Genomic DNA, 22,080 nt, shown 5'->3' on the forward strand with positions numbered 1-22,080 from the left:
AACAGACACCAACAGACATAACTGTGGTTATAGGGTGACTTTACTTCTCATATTTACAGATCATGCATTCAGTTTGAGGAACTACAGATTAGGTGGCTACACTGTCAGTCACATAATATTTCAGAAAAGAAAACAAGAAAGGAAGCCATATCTTAATGCTTAAAAGCAGCTTTTATTGAATCAAGACCATTTTTACAAAACATTTTTAATCAGGAGATACTTCTTTGCAAACTACAACTTTGCATGAACATTGATTTTGAATTACATCTTTTCTTAAAAACATCTTTTATCTCTGAATTAGTTTATAAAACATGACATTTAGACACCTTAAACCACACAAAGTGCAGGCAATGTCGTTAAACACACAAACAAAGGTCCCCATTTCTTTCACAAACAATGTTCTCCACCTCAAAGACATTTTTTTTCACAAGAAATCTCACAAATACGTTGTTTTTCTTATGAAAAACAAAAACCACACTGGCACTATTTTAAACTGTGGTGAATGTAACATTTCAACTTTTCTACAACAGGTCTGCAATTTAACACTTAAAAGGTTAAACACGGTAACCATAATACCTGATTTGGGATACAATATGAAATAAAGTAATCACAAATCAATTACTCAGCACCGGCCAAGACCATTATTCAATAAAAAATAGGCTCAGGTTGATTTAGATGCATTTTCCACTCATTTTGAAAAGAATCTCTCAACTCATAAGGGATATTTGTTCTGTGCTTTAAGGTCTCTGTTACCTCCACTTAGTTACTCTCTCTTTTAGTTTGCCACGAAAGACAGTATAGCAGGTAACATCATGAAAGGTGACACTTTATATATATATATTTGATCATCATCTAACAGACTCAGTGATAAGACTTAGTGAAATGTAGTTCAGTAACAAAACCTGTCATTTAAAAAAGACAAAGGAGGTTAAAAATATAATTAATTAATACTGAACATTTTAAAATAATCTATAAAAGTTGAAAAAAATCTGTACAAGCATAATGCAATGCAAATCCCAAAAATAAAAATTTGTAAAGACCAAAAGATTAAAATAAATCCAGTGAATATAGCAACACAAGACACAAATAAATAGCCAGTGTATACATCTTGGAGTCCCCCCCCCCCATATACACTCCTTTTAAACAGTTTCTAATCTTCCCATACATAACAGAACCAAAAAATAAAAAAACATAAATATAAAAGCATCTTTTTTATAGTTCAGGTCAAAAAAAGCACATAAATAAATACAAAATGACTAAAACGGTTCTTATCGTTAGTATAAAAACTGATAATATAAGCATCTTTAGTCTTGAGACAGGTTTGTCACACTCTTTCTGTATGAACTTTGTATACATATCTTTTTTTCACTAAAAAGGTTTGTCCATTTTACAAGTCTCTACTTAAACTGGTCTGGGATCAGATTCATCTGTGAATGGATACTTGTAGGTGGGCTGGAGATGCCTTCAGACCAATCGGACATGTTGGAATGTGGGGACGAGCTGGACCATTGGTCAGGGGAGCCGGGGGAGGGAGTTAGAAACGGGTGGTCAGGCACCTGTAGCTGGTGGTTAGGTGTGTTGTCCATGGGGCTAGAGTAGCTGTGCTGGGAGGGAGGGGTGAGAAATTGGTTGCCAAGGATCTGCGTCTCCTGGGGCATTACGGTGTGGATGGGCATAGAGTGGCCGTTGTTTTGCTGCATGTCGGAGCCGTTCAGCTCAACGTTTGGGAAGCTCTGGTTGAGGGACTGGCCAGCTGTGGTGGAGTTGGAGTTTTGGTGCTGGAGCTGCCGCGAGTGAGCCTGCTGCATCATGTGTGCAGAGCCGAGGTGGCTGGTCTGCAGATTCTGGTAGCCCATGATCTGAGACAGAGTGGCAGTGCTGACGCCATGCAGAGCACCCATCATGTTGTGGGATATAGGTGGTGCCTGGGTAAAGCCTCCTTGCTGGCCGACACCTGGGTGCATCCTGGAGATCCAGTCACACTGGCCTCCTCTGTTGCCACCTATGGATGTTGTGCCCTGACTACTGGGGCTGGACACAGGCATGTGGGAGAGACGGAGTGGGTGAGGGTCAAAAGACATACAGCCCATATCCTTACCCATGCTCATCTGGCCCATGTGGTCTCCATTGCCTTGTAGGTGATTTAGAGACATAGGTGGGGACTGCTGGAAGGGTGACGTCATGGGAGGAGAGGCCACATCAGACAGGTAGCCATGCGGAGACTCGAGGGAATCAACCGGGGAGAGGACAGCTGACGTGTCCAGCAAGTTGCCCTTCCCATCCAGCGACTTTTTCTTCTTCATTCTATTATCTTTGCCCCCATCTTTCCCTCCTTTTCCACCGGCACTAAGTTTTCGAACCTTCTTGACAGACAGGGTGGGCTTGAGGTTGCTAAGGTAGTCATTGGGGGAGCAGAGAGGTGGGGAGAGGCTTGAGGTGCTTAGGGGGCCGCTGTGAAGCCCGGGACTCCTAACCAAATTGTACTCATCCAGAAGGCGGACGATGTCATAGTGCATGCGTTCCTGGGCGATATCTCTGGGCAGCTGGTCGAGATGGTCGGTGATCTCACGATTGGCAAAGTGTTCCAGAAGAACCTTAGCTGTCTCAAAACTGCCTTCACGGGCTGCAAGGAAGATTGGTGTTTCCTCCTAAAAAAAAAAGAAAAGAAAAAGTTAATACACTATGTATACTACTGTGACTGTAACGCTGTCAATACTTGTCAAATAGCTCTATCACAGTCACATCATTTCACATACCTTGTTGTCTTGCATGTCTTTGTTGGCACCATTTTTTAGCAGCACCATTGCCGCCTCCACATTGTTTACAGCCGCGGCCCAGTGAAGAGCAGATTTACCTGCAGGGAGAGTAAAAAGGGTGGGGGTTGATTATGATAACAGTTCAGCACACTGGGATGGATCTTTATGGACTGTTGAGATGATATGTTGATAAAACGTTAGCTACCAGAATCATCGGTGGCGTTAGCATCGGCGTGGCAGTTGATAAGCTCTTCCACCATGCCCTCAACCGCCAATCGGGCTGCTAGAATCAGCGGTGTTGTTCCGTCGTGCATGCGGGCGTCAAGATCAGTGGCACGATTTCGGATTAAAATCTGCAAGGACACAGACTTGTTTAGTTAGGTGCTTTTAAGCAGCTGGACAAACCTTTATCAGAAATTAAAGCCAGGAGAGACATGAGACTCCTGTGGAGGAAGAAGCTACCTGGAACACTCCCTGTGCATCTGCAGCCACAGCAGCGTGAAGCGGAGTGCGGCCCATGTTGTCCTGAACGTTGGCATCTGCGCTGGACTCCAGGAGGCGTTTGGCAGCATCAGAGCGGGCGTAGCGAGCCGCCAGGTGGAGGGCAGTCTCGCCTGTGCGGTCAGTCTGGTTGTGGAGGTTGGCGCCTTGGTAAATGAAGTCAGAGATGATTTCTGCTGAGGGATCCTCTTCCTCTTCACTGGTACCAGTTTCCAGTCCTCCACCGCTGCAGGAGGCGATCATCAGGGGAGTAAAACCATCTGAAAGAGGAAGGGAGAGGATTATAATGAGTTCCCAGGCACTTGTCTGTCATTGTTCACAGAAGATTACAACATCTTTCAAGGGCTTTTTATGATAGTCCGTAAATCATCCAATAACCAGTGTACACACCTGGTCCTCTGACATTCACATCCATGCAGTCATTCTCTATCTCTCCCTGAGGAGGTGTAGGAGCAATGGACGCAATACGCAGGTCAGCTGCATCCAGATGCTGCTGTGTCCATTTCCTGTGGTCAGTACGGTCACTTAAATCCAACATGGCCTGCTCCTCTAACTGAAAGACACACCAATCATAACAACGTCAGCATCGGTAGCACACATGAAAAGGGTTGAGAATACACAGTTTGGTAAAGCATAGCTTATTTAGACAAGGGTATACTTTTTTCTTACCCTGAAGCGCCTGCAGTCTGGATCCTCATCATCCCATTCATTTTGATTGTCATCCATAAGATTGATGTCTGAGTTTTTCATGGGCCTGTTGAAAAGAGGAAGCATGTTAGAGTAGTTACATTACATCAAATACAAAAGACACATGATAAAGTATGCTGCTGACAGTCAAGGCTAAGAAAACACCCAGCTGCAGTTAGACTAAAAAGCATTGCTGCATTCACATTCCATTTTTAAAATCTCCTTACCTCAATCCAACAGAATCCTCTCCCAATGGCTCTCTGCGTTTCTTTTTGCTGGGCTCCGACGTTTTGAATCCCTCAGGAAACCAGAGCTGGCCGTGCTCTCGTCGCCTCTTACGGGACACCAGAACACCAAGGCAGATGAAACCCAAAGCAGCCAAGCCGAGGAAGACTATGTACATTGGGTAGAGCTCTGAACTGGAGGGAGTAGGTCTCACACCTGGAAAGATAGTCAAAGTCACTGTGTGTTACTTACAATTCCCACTTGTAAGTAATTAAGTGTTTTTAATATAACACATTGAATATATATACGAAAGGCTGGAGATGAGTTACATACTGGTGACAGCTTCAATATAGGGAACATTGAGATTCCCGCTGGTGGCCAGTGCTCCAAGGAACGCAGCTACATCTGTGGCGCTCTGGAAGCATTCAGTAGACTGCTGGTAACACTGACGGTTGTCAATCTCCAGGTACACCACAGACCTACGAGCAGAAATAGATGCAAACACTCATATTCAACACTTCTGTAATCCAAATACAAGTCATTATAGATATGTTCTGCTAATGAAAACACATGAAAAATTGTGACTTATTTGTGGTGCCTACCCTTTGACTTGCACAGGATCGAGCTCTCTGCGTTTTCGAGGGCTGACCATGGCAGACACGCTTTCCTTCACTTGACCCAAAACATTGGCTGGCATTGAAGCCCACTCGGGCCAGCCATCTGTGGAGCGCTTCAGCACGTTATGTTTAACGAGGTCCTGTTCGTTGCCATAGTAAGGGAAGATCATTGGTTCTCCTTTGGCGTCACGGCGGAACACCACATTGGTGTGGAGAACGCTGCTGATCTCTCTGAGGAAGGCTGAAGAACGATTTTTAAGCTGTTCGGGAGGGATATGGACCACCAGAACTAAGTGCCCGTCTGCCAGCTTCTCTGGCATGTTGTTGGCGCAGTCCAGGCCATCCCATTCACATTCGGCATTGTTGCAGCCCTGGTCACAGTGACCGTCGGCATAGTGGTCTTTACAGTACTGGTCATACAGCGGACTGGAAGAAAAGTAAGAGATTGGGTTAGCATTCCGATATACAAATATATTAAACAAATAATAAGTAAAACAACTCTATGACAAATCCACAAAATATCTGTGTTTTCTAGACTTACTTGCATTGTCCTTCCTGTCCCTGACAATCAAAGCCATCATAGAGACACCCAGGGCTGTTGCACTGGCCATCACACTTCCCATCGTTAAAGTAGCGCCAGCACTGCAAGGCCGCAGAGCAGTTTTGCCATGGGTCATCAAAATTAAGTGAGCAGTCTCCTCCATCCCAGCCGCAGGCATGGTTGTTGCACAGCGAGTCGCAGATATGGTTGCCCGCCCACTCGTCACACTGAGGAATCTCGCAGCTCACCTCCACTTCTGGAGGTGGGGTGATGTCCCGGCCAAAACCTCCAACAAATGAATAGTCCAGGATGTGGCACAGCAGGCCGTTGAAATTGCTGGGGCAGCTGCACTGGAAGAACGGCACGTCTGGGGTGATCTGGCACGTGCCACCGTTGTAGCAGGGGTTGGAGATGCAGAGGCTGTCAGTGGGGGTCTGGCACTCAGGCCCAGTGAAGGTTGGTGGACACAGGCAGCGTGGGCCTATGTGGCCTGACACACATGTACCTCCATTCCTGCAATTCAGACTCCCGCAAGAGCGAGAATCATACTCGCAAGAAGAGCCGGTGAAGCCCTAGAGGGACAGAAATTAGGCTATAATCTTTATAATACTTGAGGTAATAATAATAAAGGATAGTAAAAGTATCTCTAAAGAGGCAATGCTATAAGTGGATCACACAGCTGTACTCACAGGTGGACATTTGCAGATGAAACCATGAGGTGTGTTACTAGCAACAGCACACGATCCACCGTTTCTGCAGGGTCTTCCTTTACAGCCATCAAACACTTTGTCACAACGTTGACCTGGAAAAGATAAGCAAACGTGTTACCGTCTGTACACCATTCAGACACTGCACACAGGGATATTGCAGTGTTGTTACATGCTGCTGGTGCACATCAGTACCTGTATATCCAGTGCGGCATTCGCAGCGGTAGCTATTGGTGAGCTGAATGCAGTTGTAGGACCCTCTGGGGTCACAGGGGTCTGACAAACACTCGTTGACGTCACCTTCACAGCGCTCTCCTACGTAGCCGGCTGGACACACACACTGGTAACCTCCAATGCGGTCTACACACTTGCCGTTGTTGAAGCACTTGGGCTCGTTGGTCAGTGGGTCGCTGGAGGGGGTGCAGTCATCCAAATTAATCTCACAGTGGACACCTACAGGGGACAGAAATGTTGCGTTAGAAAATATTTGAATTCTGATTTTTGTTGTCAAGTTGATTTTTTGACGATGTCAGACTTTGAATGTGCTATGTAGGTGTATACCTTGTGTTCCTCTGGGACAGGAGCACTTATATGTGTTGATGAGGTCGATGCATGTGCCTCCATTCTGACAGGGCTGTGACTGACATTCATTGATCTCTTTGGAGCAGTTTACACCGTGGTAGCCAGGGACACACTGACAGAGAAAATGGAAAATCATTATTATGTATTTATTACTATCACATTTTGTACAGTAACTCTCAACTGTCCAATAATCTCTCATTATATTTGTAGATTTCCATGTTATTTATTTCATTGCAATCTAAATCAATATACCTCACAGCTGTAGCCTCCCAGATAATCAGTACAGGCGGCTCCGTTCTGGCAAGGATTGGGTGAGCACTCGTCCACTTGTTCCTGGCAGTAACTCCCGGTGTAGCCGGCCTGGCATCGGCAGTAATGTGTGCTCCCAGCATCCAGACACTGGCCTGAGTTCCTGCACAGGTGTACCACCTCCACTCCTGAAATCAACAAGGAAGGAGTTACAGAATGCACAAATCAAACACAGGTCTTGTAGATTCAACACTCTAAAATCCATATCACATGATGGAAAATTACTTTTAACTGGCTATCGTACCTTGTTGTTGGGCTGCGACCTCACAGGAAACACTGGGGATGTCACAATAGAGACCAGTCCATCCAGTCTGACACTGGCAGGTGTAAGAGGCTCCCTGTTGCCAGCACGAACCTCCATTTTTACAGGGGGATGAATCACACCAGCGCACAAGATTCTAACAGGAAAACAAAGGCAGAAAATTCTTAATAAACTGTATAAATGGAGGCAATGCATGGAACCATACAGTGCCTACACAATTAGCCTGACAAAAGATGATTTCTACCTGACAATTTACTCCTGTGTAGCCATGAGGACAGGTGCACTTGTACGTCCCATAACTGTCAAGACAAGATCCTCCATTGAGGCACGGTTTGGAGTCACACTCATTGATATCATATTGGCAGTAACTGCCAGTGAATCCAGGAAGACACAGGCAGGTGAAAGCATTAATTCCATCCACGCAAGTGCCACCATTGAAGCAAGAGCTGGAGGGGCACAAGAAAATAAAAAGGTTAAAACCTTATTAGACTTGCTTTGGGCAGGGAAATAAGTTAAAACAACATTTTGACAAGGTGAGCTACCTGTCGGTGCAGTCATTGGTGTTGATCTCACAGTTGATGCCACTGAAGCCAGGCGGGCAGGTGCAGGTGTAGCTGTTGACACAATCGGTGCAGTTGGCGCCATTCCTACATGGGTTACTCTCACACTCATTTATGTCCTGCTCACATCTGCCGCCACGAAACCCGGGCAGACAGGTACACGTGAAAGTGTCAATGCTATCGCGGCACAGACCACCGTTACTGCAGGGATCTGAAACACAGAAAAGAGGAAATAAAATAACCATTTTCTCGCTCTGAATCATAGACAACATGAGAACTTCTAATGGTGATCATCTTTTCCTTACTTGGTTTGCAGTCATCGGTATCTGTCTCACACTTCTGGCCAGTGTAACCTGGCTGACACTTGCACTGGTAGCCACCCATAGTGTTTTGGCATATAGCACCGTTGCGGCATGGGCTCTTCACACATTCGTTGATATCGATCTCACAAGTTTGACCTTGAGGGGAAGAGAAAGATATTGAAAAAAAGTTAATCACATTGTCCAGTGGATGGATAGATTATTGGACAGGTAGAAATGGATTGATGGATAGACACCTTGCCATCCTTCAGGGCAGATGCAGGAGAAGCTCTGGTAGTCTTCAGCCTCCTTACACACTCCACCATTTTTACAGGGTCTGGGGCTGCAGGGCGCCAGCAGGATCTCACAATTTTCACCTGGTGGTAGAGAAAAGAAAACATCAGTGCTTGAATTGCACTGGTAACATGGAGCAACCGTTTCAGACTTTAATATCGAACACCAAGTCATAAAATGTATGTTTAATTTATCTGCAAAAGATTTGTTTTTGAAGAGGGACATTCATTCTAAATCCCAGTTTCTATCCCACTTCCTTATCCATTTCCATGACGACTTAGCTAAACAGGAAGGGCCTTCCTGTTTCCTGCTATTGTGTGATCACAGACAGGAAACAGGACGTGGCGGAAGTGGGAATAGGGCTTGGAGCAGGCTCCGGCTTATATTAGATGCTGTGGCATGTTATTCCAAAACACACACACATACTGTTATCCCTGCAAAGCAGACAGGCAGATCTTTCCACACAGAAAAACAGACATGGTGTTTTCTAAAACAACATAAGATAGGACTGGATAGGCCTACTGTGTGGAAAGCGGAATATTGTCTTTATATTTTCAGACCTGTGCAAACAGCTAACTAAATTAAACAACCCAGGTATTAGTGTGAAAAATAAGCAGCTGCGTGTCGTACCAGTGTAAGGCAGCAAACAGTTGCACTTGTATCCAGCCACATCATCAATGCAGCTACCCTGGTTGAGGCAGGGGTTGGAGGCACACTCGTTGATGTTAGTTTGGCAGTTAGGTCCTAAAGTGGCAGGATTAGAGAGCACCAATGGGTTAGATATAGCCTAACAGGGCACACACACAGTCTTAATGAGCAAAGGAAGTCATGGTTATAACTGACCAGTAAATCCGGCTCTGCATGTGCAGTGGTATCCGCTGGTCATGTCCTTGCAGGTTCCCCCATTCATGCACGGGTTGGACTCACACTCGTTATTATTAAAGTCACAGTTGGGGCCACTCCAGCCAGAGTCACAGGTACATTTGTAGCTTAAATGCAAAGAAATTGTCAAGTCAGTGGTGTTTTTATTTTATTTATTTATTTAAGGAAATTTATTTGTGTCATTTATCTGTGCTCACCCATTGATGAGATCCTGGCATCGGCCGTGGATGCAGGGGTTGCTGCCACACTCATCCACCTGAGATAAACAGGTGGCGTCGTTGTAGCCCTCTGGGCACAGGCAGGTAAAGCTGTTGATGCCATCGATGCATGTGCCCCCGTTGTGACAGGGGTTTATGGCACACTCATCAATGTTAATGTTACACATTGATCCTAAAAGACAATACGATATGATTTTAGGACAATGCAGCATATATTTATTTTGTAAGATGTGAATTGATAAAATACCTACACCGTGGGGCATTATTAAAGTCCAACAGCTGGACACTTTGGTGTTTGGTGTGAAATTCTTTGAGCCTTTACAAGCTGCTAGCTAAGGTGCACTGGGTGGCTTTTGGACAATAGACAGAGCTAACACTAAAGACTCCCTAAACATTCAACAGGCAGAAGCTATAGCAGCTCCAATGTGGGCCTGGCGGCCCCTGGAGGCCCATTTGCCTCTCCTCCATTGATTAAATGGGGCCCTGTTGAATAGGCAGAAGGAGGGTTTCAGCTGGATCTGATTGGGGGAGGTGCTGCCAGGAGGTGGGGGGGGAAATCTCATCTCCCTATTCACACACACACACACACACACACACCACCCCCCATCTAGATAGAACTAACCTCACCCAGGGCTGTTTACAAGGGACAGAAGGCCAGACCCATTTCACACGCGGCCGAGTAACAATTAAACCCCCCTCTGATCCCCAACCAGCTCCCTCCTCCTCTGCTCTTCATCAATCAGAAAGGGAGGGCCCAACTGCCTGATCTTCAGTTACAATAGTCCTCTGTCCCTCTGTGTCTCAGTCCCGCCATGCCCTCCACACTCACCCCGTCAGCACAAAAAGATGGAGGGGAGGAAGAGGAGGAGGGATGCACAGAAGCCTGCACACACACACTTGTTCCTCCCTGCCCCCCTTCTAGCATAATCACACAGCCACTACCAGTCAGAACCGGCTCTGTTGGGCCTTGAAAGGGAGGATGTTGAGCTTAGACTTTGTCACTGAAGCTTTATATACTGGTATATTACAGGTGGACATGTGTCAGTGAAGTTAGTGAGGTGAAAACACTTCAATCTAAGATATTTGTGGGTTTTGTCATGCAGTTACACACTACTAAACATCAGATATGTGATTAAAGGCCAGGCTCTTTTCCTTTTAAAGTATCACCTTACAGACTTTTTCCAGGCGCAACGTCACAACCTTTTCAAATGGCAAACAAAGTTAGCGCTTTGTGTGTGTGTATCAGGTTGGGGACTGTGTTCCTTTCTCTGCCCCCCCCCCCGCCATCCCACACAGGCAATCCGACACCATTGTTCCACAGGAGTGGACCCGCCAGCCACCTGTCCTACCTGCCCCTCCCAAAGCTCAGGGGACCACCCCCTGCATCTGTAAACTCCACCCAGTGCTCACCTGTGTAGCCAGGCTCACATGCACACTCGTAGCCGTTGATTTTGTCGATGCACCGCCCGTAGTCGCAGGGTTTGCTCTTACAGTCGTCCAGGTTCACCTCACAATTGAAACCTGTAAATTGGAACAAATGCAAGCAAATGATATGAGGAAAAGCTCAACATTTTAGCTGCAGGAATCTATTGAATGTTGATGTCTAACGTCTTACCTGCAGTGCCTTTAGGGCAAGCACAAATATATGTGTTCTCCCTGTCCTGGCAAGTGCCACCGTTCTTGCAGGGCTGGCTAACACACTCATTGATGTTGGTCTCACACAAGCGGCCAGTGTAGCCAGGGCGGCAGTAGCAGGTGAAGGAGGCTAGGCCATCCTTGCAGGTGCCATAGTGGCAGGGGTCAGAGTAGCACTCATTGATGTCAGTCTCACAGTGCTGTCCTGTGTAACCTGGACAGGAAAAAAAGTAGTATTAGAGTAGAAAAATTAAAGTAGAAAAGTATTTAAAAGAATATTGGCAATGTTCATTTGGAGAGAAAAAAAAAAAACATTTTCAAGACAATTCAGAAAAAATAATTGTTTGTTTTACCTTCAGCACATTCGCAGGTGTACTTGTTGGGACCATCGGTACATTTAGCTCCATTCTTGCAGGGGGTGCTGGCACACTCGTCAATGTCCACCTGACACAGACTCCCCGAAAAACCTGCATATGCATTGAACAAAATACAGAATTTAACTTTTCTTGAAATGATTGTACTACTATAATTTAGCTAGTTATATTCTCTATATCATGACTTCAGTGTGCATAATGAATATGTATGATATAATGATAATAATAATGAAAAATAATTTGCATCTAACATAGGTCTGCAGGACACTGAAGGTCCTAACGAACCATTCCACAGCACTACTTCCACCCCCCCCCCCCCCCCCCTCCTCGGCACTTACTGTGCAGTGAAATCTTTCTTTCAAACCACTACACAAAGGCCTCCAGCTCCCCGGCCATAAACCGATCCCTGCCCTCCCCCAATTTTGGCGCTAAGCTCTAACACAAACTCTCATGCCCGCCAAATATGCAAATGTTTCTGCAACCTGATCCACTCTGTCCTGTTTACCCAAAACCCCTTCAGTGACACGATTAGAGAAAGTTAATCATTTCCATTTGATCTGTAAACCATATGTCACGAGTTATACTCAGTTAAGTTAATGATCCACTCTTTTATAGCCTTTTGCCTGACCAAAAAGACACCAAAAGGATCCAAGAGCCTATTTATTTTACTCAATTAACTCTATCATCTTTCACATTCACTGATCATTTCTCACCTTTGGAGCACTCGCAGTGGAAGGAGTTGATTTTGTCGATGCACTTGCCGTTGTTGAGACATGGTTGGCTGGCACACTCATCTGTGTTCATGTGGCAGAACACACCCTCATATCCTGAAATCGTACAGACACATGAGAAGAAAAGAGTTATTGACCAAATCAAGTACCCTTAACCCTAGTCAATGCCCCAGGGTTTAATAATGGTCCAAAATTACGAAGATCCCTGCATTTACCTTTTCCCTTTTCCCTCCCCATGCAATATAAACCGATGCTCTTACCTGGCATACAAATGCAGTGAAACCCTCCAATCTGATCCAGGCAGGTGGCATCATTGTGGCAAGGATTAGACATGCATTCATTGACATCCATCTCACAACGAGGTCCTTCATATCCTTGAAGACACTTGCACTGGAAAGAGCCTTTGGTGTTGAGGCAGCGGCCACCGTGTTCACAAGGGTTGGCACCTACAACATATGAGATACAAGTTGTCATGCATATGTGGTCATTTATGCATAATCATTTCCAAACTATACCAGAAGAAAACTTTTTAACTTACCGAGGGAGCATTCGTCAATGTCCAGGTTGCAGGCTGACCCAGTATAACCTGGGGGACAGGTGCAGATCGCCATGCCGTTGACTGGGTTGGTGTCACAGTTGGAACCTTTTTGACACGGATTGCTGATGCAGGCGTCATCAAGATGGCACAGCAAACCTGGGGAGCACCACAAGAACTAACTTTCATCAAACTGTATCATTACATTTATTCACTTTATTAAGATCCGTGTGTACAGTATGTCTGGAACAGCCACGGATAGGCGTACCTGTGCGCCCATGTGGACACTCGCAGAAGAAGGAGGCTACGCGGTCGTGGCAGGTAGCGCCGTGGTAACAAGCCGCGCTGGCACAGTCGTCGATGTTCTCGCTGCAGTCGTCACCAGTCCATCCGTTGACGCAGACGCAGTGGTAGCTGCCGTGAGTGTCATGGCACGTCCCTCCATTCTGGCATGCGTTGGGCATCAACTCACACTCGTCCACATTTTCTGTGCAGTATTGACCTGAAAGAGTTTATAAAGCAAAATAACACAGTGTGAGGCGAAGTTTATATATGTTTTCTTTGTAATTTTCTGATTTCATTTTAAAGTTAGAACAAAAATCTGTCTCAAAGCAAAAGATCACCTGTGTAATGAGGTGGGCACCGGCAGTTGTAGGTGTTCACACCATCCACACACATACCACCATTCTGGCAGTTGTGGCCCGGACAGTCATCGATGTTATGCTCACAGTGCTGACCTGTGAAGCCTGAACAGGGAGAGACCAAGACAAAAAGAGACTCAATGTGAAAAAGTGGGGAGTAACAAAGATATAGAAAAAGATTTAGTAACATTTGCTTTTAGTTAATGATAAGACCCTTTCTTCCTCTCGTTATAACTGGGCACTCAAGAGAAAGATAAGCTATCTATATCCTCGTGGCAGATTGTTTTAATGCCCTATAGGTGACAGCGCAACTTGTGTCTTCCTCAAACATCAAAGGCTTGAGTGGGTGTTTTAGAGCCACGATAGTCTGATTAACAATCAACCCACAGCTCTGCAGGTGCCCGTGCAGCTTCACTATCTAGCCGCATTCCAGCACGGACACCCACGAGAGCCACACAGCATGGGTTAAACTTTAACACACAATATCCCTCATTCATCTGCATATCTAAACAACTTGCTCTGTGCTTGTCATAAGCACTCAGTCAGACAATAACACAGACTCAAACCTTTCAGAGAAATAGATATGTTCTTAGTTACGAAGTGTTATGGAGGGGAAAAATTCTTCACAGCTGCAGTCCTGCCTCTAACAGCAGTAACCACAATTGCTCAAAACTAACCAAAGTTTTACACAACTCTGCAACGGCTTTGTGTGCCAACACAATAAAGACGCCAAACAGACTGGCTGTATTTAACTGAAAAACAAGATATTTCTGTGTGTGTGTGTGTGTGTGTGTGTGTGTGTGTGTGTGTGTGTGTGTGTGTGTGACCTCATGAATAGGGTGTGTATATCTATACGTTTATGTGTAGGCCCATGTGTGTACCCCTGGTGTTGTGGGGGCTTGCTGGTGATTATCAGAAGGAAACGTCTGTGTGAGTGCATCCTGCCAGTGGAGGCTGGCAGAGAGGGGGGTAGCCAGAGTCTACTCATTCCACTTAATCAGATTTTACTACAACAACAGGCTGGTTTTTAGGTCAACTGATGTAATAGGAAAACAAATGTGTACGTTTGTATGCAACTCCATATGTCAATAGAAAAAAAACTATTGTGCTGCTTGTTTATCTGTATGTTGTATGATGTATGTTTGTGTGTTACCTGGAAGGCAGCTACAATCATAGGTGGTGTCTCCCTTCTGCACACAAGTGCCTCCATTCTGGCATGGTGAAGGGCTGCATGGCATGTAGGGTGTCTCACAGTGTTGACCAGTGTACTCATGAGGACAGCGGCAGTTGTATGAGCCCACCTCGTTCACACACACACCACCATTAAGACAGAGAGAGGGAGTCTGGGCGCACTCGTTGACGTCTTGCTTGCAAGTTTGACCGTGGAAGGCGGGTGGGCAGGTGCAGATGTACGTGGAATCGAAGGCTGAGCACTGGCCACCGTTTGCGCATGGATTGGACGCGCATGGGTTGGCAAGCTGGCAGGTTTTACCTTGAAAACAAAACAACAAGAGAGTTGTTAATCATTATGGTTCATGGGGAAATGATAAAAAAGGAGAGTACAAAAAAAGTGTATGATAACATTTTATCTACATACCTGACCACCCAGGTGGGCAGCGGCAGCGGAAGGCGTTGAGGGTAATGAGGTCACAAGTCCCTCCATTGCGACAGGGGGAGCTCATGCAGGCATGGTTGGTGGGGGTCAGGCATAGCCGGTCTATGAAACCCAGGCGGCACACGCAGCGGAAATCAAACGTGTTGCCATGGGAAACAGAGCGGCATTCACCACCATTGCGGCAGGGTGAAGGGCTGCAGGGGCTTGGATACTGGCAACGATTGCCTACGTAGTCATTGGGACACCTGGGAGTAGACAGTAAAGGGAGAAGTAGTGGTGATTAGTTTAATTCATGGGGGCAATTATCTAAACAAAAGGGGAATAAGGGCAGGATGGGAGGAGGGAGTAGTGGAGAGGGTCTAAGAGTTTCCCGCCTAGGAAAGTCCCACTGCAGTGGGACTGGGACAGCATGTTGTTCTAGTGTGTCTCTCTGGATTAGACTCCCTCAGAACCTTGAAAACACATTCTGCTGGGACAACAGACGCCACTAAATAATAGTCTAGCCGTAGCAGCCCGTTCCCAACTACCTTTCGCCCCCAAGCTGTCCACACTCATCCTGAATGACTAAAGAGATCAAGGGGACTGTGCCGGCTCTGGATGTCCTATATGAAGCACTGCATTCAGGACCTAAGCCCCTGCTTCCCTCCCATCCAGACTAAGGATGGATGCTGCAACAGTCACATAGCTCAAACTGGCTGAAGTGAAGACATAGAAACTCAGGACAGAAGCTCCCCTTTTGCAGTGTCTGGGTAATAATACATAATACACCCCCCCCAAAAAAAAATTACAAGTAATTCACAGATATTGATTTCCAAACGGCCAACTGCTCAGACATAATCTGATATGCAGCTTGTACATGACAGTGAAGTCCTGTCACGTGCAAGAGCATTTTAAGTCAGCAAAAAAGTGTTTATATTTGAATTGGGGCTTATGTGCGAGTGTGTAGTTGTGCATGTGGGCGTGTGAGTGTTAATGTGTAAGGCAGGGCATCTGTTGGCCTCCGAGTATCTCCACAGGGAGCAGGTGCGCATGTTAATGAAGGCAGCTGTTGGACAGGACTCCTCCTCCTCCCCCCTTAAATCCCTCCTCCCTCCCTCCCCTCTGTCCCCTTGTCAGATGGGGGTGCTGACAAGCCAACCTCTTCTCCAGGGATATAAAGAACCCATGTGAAGTCAGCTGTTGCAACTTCTGTCTCCCCCCCTCCCCATAACCATTATTATTCTTAATTTCCTCTCTTCCTAAACTGTTCCTCTTTTGAATTCATTTTTTCTACACTAATACTGAATCTTCTTTCCCTTCAGTCTTCTCCCTGTCACAGCTTCTCACATTCCGCTTTTCATTGCTCTGTCTTGTCGTTTCTGCCGTGTTGACTTTTTACAGCTCCCAGAAGTTTGCTTTTTTACAGCGTTACCCTTATGTCACATGGGACTGCCGAAGACTCCCTTGTTGACTTAGTTAGGTGTGACCAATCAGGGAGTTTTTAACAGTGCCATGAGCCCCACAGGGGGCCCAGACAGTTGCAATTGGCATAAGATTGTAAAAGTATTTGTGTGGCTTTGAAGTTTCCCTGCTTCCCATTCCACTTTACCATGAAAACACTCACGTGTGTGTGTGTGTGTGTGTGTGTGTGTGTGTGTGTCATCCCACGCTAACTAACTGTAATAGATTCTCTTTGTCCTGAAGTCAGTCCAGTCTGAGATAAAGATCCACCCACACGCTGAAAAGCTAAGCAGCACACACCACGGCAACAGGTCTTTCCCAGCGATGCAATGTCCCCTCAAGCCGGAGCAGATGCTTCTCCGACCTCTGACCCCAAACACTTTTGTGACTGTGGGACGGCCTCTTTGCCTTCTCTCCCCCCTCTCTCTCCTCTCCCCGCTGGGCCTGATCTACCATCTGCCACTCTGGAGTGACTTTATCCTACGACACCAAACCAGCCCCACTGTGTGCTGGAAATGCCACCGCTGTGGAAAATGTTATGTAAATGGCTGAGGGTGGTGTACAGTAATTATGTGTAAGTTAAGAGTTTTATTCTCTTGGTTTTTCTTTCACGTTGTTTATGAAAGTATAACATCATCATCATCTCTCTTCTCACTTCACACTCTCTTTAATACCCACTGCCCCCCTTTTCTCTTTAAGTGGCTCTTTGTTTCTGCCCTTTCTTCCTCATCTATTTTGTCTAGTTAGCTGATGTTCCCATGGATGTGTCTAATCATTAGCCAAGGTCTGACCCATGGGGTCCACATCTGTTCGTAAGACCAAGAACAGAACAGTGAAGCTCTGCTAGAGGAAATGAGGAATGTACTGGGTCTGGAAGGCTCTGAACTCCCACCACATTTTACTAGGTTTAGTGGGTTTTATACTGCAGTAGGAGATCAACACTGTAAATAGAGGCATGCATAATAGCTGTATATACAGTGATATATACAAGCAAGTGAATGGCTTCTTATTAAAGGTTCTTCTGTCTCTCAAGCTGTACTTTTCTGTATACATTTAAAAAAAACAGAAAAAGTATGAATTTCAAATATAGTGTTGGCTTAGTGAAGTTAAATCTTCAAAAACAACATAAGTTCAATAAGTAACAAGTGTCTAATGACTGCGACTCACTTTCATGCATTAAATACCAGTTAGCCAACACCAGGGTCATAACTTCAACTGTGTGTGATTGAGCGATAGACCTTGGTGGCAGATTCATGGAGACATCCCAGCTCACAGTCAAACAAAGAAAAGCACCTGCCTGCCACTCCACTTGTTACAATTGTTATCAGTGACACATCTGCTGAAGTACCTCAGTTTGGAGCTGAACTGGGAATAGTTCTTCCCAGTCTCTCGTATCAAATATACTAATTTGTAATATGGTGACATTAAGGATAATGAGTGGTAACTACCGGTAACTATTTTAACTGATAACATTTCCTCTCATGGATATAATTAAAACACAGATAAGGAAGAAGGCCTGCACATACATGTATGCTTCTAACCCATTTACCTCATTACCCCATGCCCTGTAGTCCAACACTGACCTGCCAGAGGACTGGGTGTTTCTACATCTGACAGCCTGTGCTAGTGCATGTGAACTTCCAGCACCCACTAGAGCCAAATAGCGTCTTATCTATGTGCTGTGACAGCACAGCTTTGATCGCCCCGCTCTGAGGATCTCCAGACTTGCAGGATCCGGATCACTACCCAGTCTATTCTGAGGCCCCACCAACACTATGGGGAAATATTTGTTTATGTAGCAAAGGTTTTCCACAGTAGCGTTATGAGGTTGTTCTTAAGACTGAAATTAAAAATCAATATAAGTTTAAACACTGCGTGCCACCAATCTCATTCACTGCTGTATCCGGGGGGGCCCTGGCATCTAGGGAATGGGCCCAACCAAGGGAGTGGCAGCATCGGTGCTTAAACCCCAATAAAAGCCCTGCACCAACAGGCACACTTGACCCAGCAATGCACCTGATTCGCTTAAGCCCACATGGAGCTGAGCCTTAACAGAGACCTGCTCGGTAATCCTATAGGAGGACAAATGAAGAGCGACATTCCTTCTTGAGGGAGAGTGGAGCATCATTTTAGTGGTGCTGGGCTCCCTCTAGACAGTCTTTATGGGTCAGACATTTTATCATCAATATGCAAAACCAGACAGCTCTGTGCAAGGTCAGAGAGGTCTGACTACACCAACCATAGCAGACTTTCAATTTTCTGACTCGTCTATTTCTGTCAGACGTCTGCAGTATTTGAGATATGTAGTGAGACAGTTGAGATGTTTTCTGGGTTTATTATTAACAGTCACCTCAGACCAAAACAGTGTCTATTTCAGCAAAGCAGCATTGACAGTCAGTCAGTCGTGCAAAGGCGGGGGTTGAGGGCAACAACCTTTCAACCTCGCTGTGTCCTCTCACAAATGGAAACTAAATTTGACTTACACGACGCTGTGCCCTTACATGTATTTAAGCTGCGTATTTAACAAGACGGCTACAGCTGCATGGGAAACAGGAAGCCCCAGACCTTCAGATAACCTTTTACTTTACTAAATCATGACAGTGCTTCCTCATTATGCGTCTAGTTGCTGTTTCCGCATTTCTAGTACCACCACAAACTAAAAGTACACATTGAAGCCTGATTCACATTTCCCCAAATTGAAGCCTTTTCTAGTATTGAAGCTTTTTCTTTAACATAAAAAGAAGATAAGAATAACAATGATTTCTTTAAATCAAACAAACACAATTTCTTTTCCCCATCTGAGTTTTAAGGATTAAAAAAGATGGAGAGCTAGAACATGTTTGTTGATACTGTGTTTCTCCCCTCACATGCCCTGTCTGTCTAGAGGCATAGCGGAGGTCTCATCTATGGTCGATCTATGCCAAGGATTTTCTTGTTGTTGTTCAAATTGAAGGCATTACAACCTGTCTCTATAACTCAAGAGACAACCTTTTTTCTTAACTTCACATTTTCTATTGTTCCTGCCCTCTGCCTTTGTAGGGCAGATGCAGGTTAGCCCAATCAACCAAAAGGAGATAAATATGCAGCAATTTAATAAACAGGACACAAGCCAGTTCCTGTTTTGGGGATGATCCACATTGAAAAGCTTTAAATTAAGAGTGACTATATTTAGAACCAGGAAGGACAGAAAACATCCTTTCTGCAGGATGGGGTAATGGAATACCAATTTTGTCTCAACACAATAATCCAACTAAACCCATCCGTAAGACATCTGATTACCACAGCTTACACCAAGCCTAACCTTGTTCTCTTTGCCAGCATGTGATTTCACTCTCTTCTCAAACTCGTGGGAACTGTGCTGAAAGAGAATTTAAATCCACCACTTACCACTCATATCTGTGTCACCACATGCGTTTAGACACTGCTGCACTAAACCCCAACAATGACTCAACTGTTATTGACCTCAAAGTGTCAGCCTCTTCTTCTTTTTAACTAGTGTGCAACACATCACTTTCGCCAGGTGGACTTTCCACGTATGCTACCACACAATTTCCAAGTACTGTGGCACAACATTTAAATGGTGATGATGAAGGCGCAAGTTGGTTATTGAAAGCCCCCTTGGTATATAGATGCTACACACCCCTGAGCACTGGCTTGAATCTCGTAGTGCACCCCATGACTGATGGCTGCTTGGCTTGGCAGGGATGAATGATTAATGAGAGGAAAAGCAAGGAGGAAGAGAGAGCGAGGGGTGGATGGGTGAAGTGATGCTCTTATCCTGTCTGTTTTTAATTGGACTGAGCAGAGATGGCGACCTCAATAACAGCTTTGTGGAGGAGGAGGGTGGAGAGTTTCTGTGTGCACACGTGCAGTGTGCGTGTGTGTGGGGAGTGTGCAGATTAGATATTGTGGGCTGATGCAGCGTGGGCTCTTCAATAGCTCCCCCTTGTTCCTGCAGTCCAGAGAAGCGCCTGCCATGACTACATGCCCCTGAGGGTAAATCAGGCCACCCCTGAGCTTCTTTACAGATGATGACACAACTTGCAATCACAATAAAATAAATTCTGCATTATTTTCGGTCAATCCTCAGGAGTTAAATCTTAAAACTCCTCATTAGTAAAACTTAAAACTGAGATCCTCTTTTGTCCTCTAGCACAACATTCAATGTGAATCAGGCTTACACAAACTTACATGTAGGTAAGCTAAAGGGAATATTAGCATATCAGGTGTCTCACCCACATACTATTAACACCAATCTATAGCCTAAACAAATAGTCCACAATCTGCCTTCCCTTCCTGTCTGCACTTTATTCCAATTAATCTCACTCTTTTGACATCCAATCCAATTACATTTTACAGCCATCTGGCTTTCTAATGGAGATCACAAACGGGTGAGGTGGGGGGTGGAGGGGTGTGTGTCCATTCAGAAAGCAGGAGACAAGCCTTTTGGAGGCTGGAAAGGGGAAGGGGGGGGCTATGGCAGAGGTTTGGTGTGTGTTGTGGTGTTTGGGGTGACTGTGGCGTGATGGGAAGCCCCACTCAGATTAGTCACACAGCATTATTCTGACTGCAGGACAATGGGTGACGGGCGGCGGGCGAGCCCCAGCTGTCGCCCATGAAAGGGCAGAAAAACAAGATTTAGGACTGGACGCGTCCTCTCACTTTGCTGGTGAAGGGGTCCTGCATTCATTAACAGGCCCACAGATTTGGGGGGGGGGGGCTTTTGTCCAGCTACCCTTCTCTAACCTCACTGGTACTGCACTCTCTTTTTATTTCTTCACTTCTTAAACTCTTTTGGGGAATGTGTGCAGCCTTACAGAGCGATGTGGCTCCTGGAGCTGTACAGGAGCACACCAGCCCAGAAGAAACTCAAGGGCCTCTGGTTGCTGGGCACAGGGCCCTATCAAAGGCTGGAATGAAAGGGGGAATATGTGGCCTCTTTTCCTTTCCAATTAAAAAGCACTTTCAAGTACCAAAATTACACTACACTGTACTTCTAAGACTGCACAACTTTCATACAAAGAACGGGTAAAGATAACAGGAAATGCTAATACTTTGTGGCAGTCTGTAGTGAAACATCTGCTACATCACACTTTTACTGCCTTTTGGTCTTCTTGTTACTTACTTGCATTCTCCATTTCCATTAGATGTGGCTTCACATCTTCCTCCATTCAGGCATGATTCAGTGGGCAGGGAGCATTTTAGACCTGTTGAGCATATACAAAATATGAAAACACATAATGAGCTGACAAGGCAAACAGCATGTGGGGAAATATGTACTGTTAAACTAGATGTTTAAGATTAACAAGGATTAGGCTGAGTTGGAATTATTAGTGGAAATTATTCATCAGTGGTATTTTTTAATAATCTACATCTTTATTCACATGAATTTGAATGTACTGTACACATGCACGTCTACATCCTAATCTTTAATTGATTTGTTACACAGTTGTCCGTGGGGGAAATTGGGACGCCTGCTGTGGACACCGGTGAGGCCAGAGCGCGTGGTGCGCGGCTTTTGGGGGGAGCGCACGCTTTTGCGGGGAAAGCGCAGCAGCTGCGGGGCTCAGATGCGGAACAAAAGAAATCAAGACTCCAGCACGAGCCATAAAACACTCTCCTCGGGCATTGTTTACCGGCAGACGGAATAGCAGCACCTCCTCCACCCG

The 22,080-nt window shown here is 45.5% G+C and overlaps 1 protein-coding gene across 2 annotated transcripts in view; it reads right to left on the reverse strand.

The window, feature by feature from the left end:
• Positions 1-152: 152 nt before the first annotated feature.
• Positions 153-22,080, reverse strand: part of notch1a (notch receptor 1a) — a 35,505-nt gene continuing 13,577 nt past the window's right edge. For both annotated transcript variants that reach the window (XM_078271041.1, XM_078271040.1), the window contains 33 exons: positions 21,537-21,618; positions 14,954-15,216; positions 14,510-14,848; positions 13,339-13,461; positions 12,984-13,217; positions 12,719-12,874; positions 12,441-12,626; positions 12,163-12,276; positions 11,429-11,542; positions 11,056-11,289; positions 10,851-10,961; positions 9,420-9,612; positions 9,184-9,329; positions 8,971-9,084; positions 8,304-8,423; positions 8,053-8,205; positions 7,730-7,958; positions 7,432-7,633; positions 7,170-7,323; positions 6,869-7,053; positions 6,596-6,728; positions 6,230-6,487; positions 6,017-6,129; positions 5,328-5,899; positions 4,772-5,212; positions 4,503-4,648; positions 4,172-4,385; positions 3,927-4,011; positions 3,648-3,810; positions 3,219-3,517; positions 2,962-3,109; positions 2,757-2,854; positions 153-2,648 (listed from right to left, as the gene is read on the reverse strand). In XM_078271041.1, coding sequence (XP_078127167.1) covers positions 1,398-2,648; positions 2,757-2,854; positions 2,962-3,109; positions 3,219-3,517; positions 3,648-3,810; positions 3,927-4,011; positions 4,172-4,385; positions 4,503-4,648; positions 4,772-5,212; positions 5,328-5,899; positions 6,017-6,129; positions 6,230-6,487; positions 6,596-6,728; positions 6,869-7,053; positions 7,170-7,323; positions 7,432-7,633; positions 7,730-7,958; positions 8,053-8,205; positions 8,304-8,423; positions 8,971-9,084; positions 9,184-9,329; positions 9,420-9,612; positions 10,851-10,961; positions 11,056-11,289; positions 11,429-11,542; positions 12,163-12,276; positions 12,441-12,626; positions 12,719-12,874; positions 12,984-13,217; positions 13,339-13,461; positions 14,510-14,848; positions 14,954-15,216; positions 21,537-21,618 — 7,373 coding nt within the window. In that variant the 3' untranslated portion in view covers positions 153-1,397. The remainder of the gene's footprint in view (positions 2,649-2,756; positions 2,855-2,961; positions 3,110-3,218; positions 3,518-3,647; positions 3,811-3,926; positions 4,012-4,171; positions 4,386-4,502; positions 4,649-4,771; positions 5,213-5,327; positions 5,900-6,016; positions 6,130-6,229; positions 6,488-6,595; positions 6,729-6,868; positions 7,054-7,169; positions 7,324-7,431; positions 7,634-7,729; positions 7,959-8,052; positions 8,206-8,303; positions 8,424-8,970; positions 9,085-9,183; positions 9,330-9,419; positions 9,613-10,850; positions 10,962-11,055; positions 11,290-11,428; positions 11,543-12,162; positions 12,277-12,440; positions 12,627-12,718; positions 12,875-12,983; positions 13,218-13,338; positions 13,462-14,509; positions 14,849-14,953; positions 15,217-21,536; positions 21,619-22,080) is intronic.

This window comes from Sander vitreus, chromosome 16 (assembly GCF_031162955.1).
Source record: "Sander vitreus isolate 19-12246 chromosome 16, sanVit1, whole genome shotgun sequence".
Taxonomy (NCBI): Eukaryota; Metazoa; Chordata; class Actinopteri; order Perciformes; family Percidae; genus Sander; species Sander vitreus.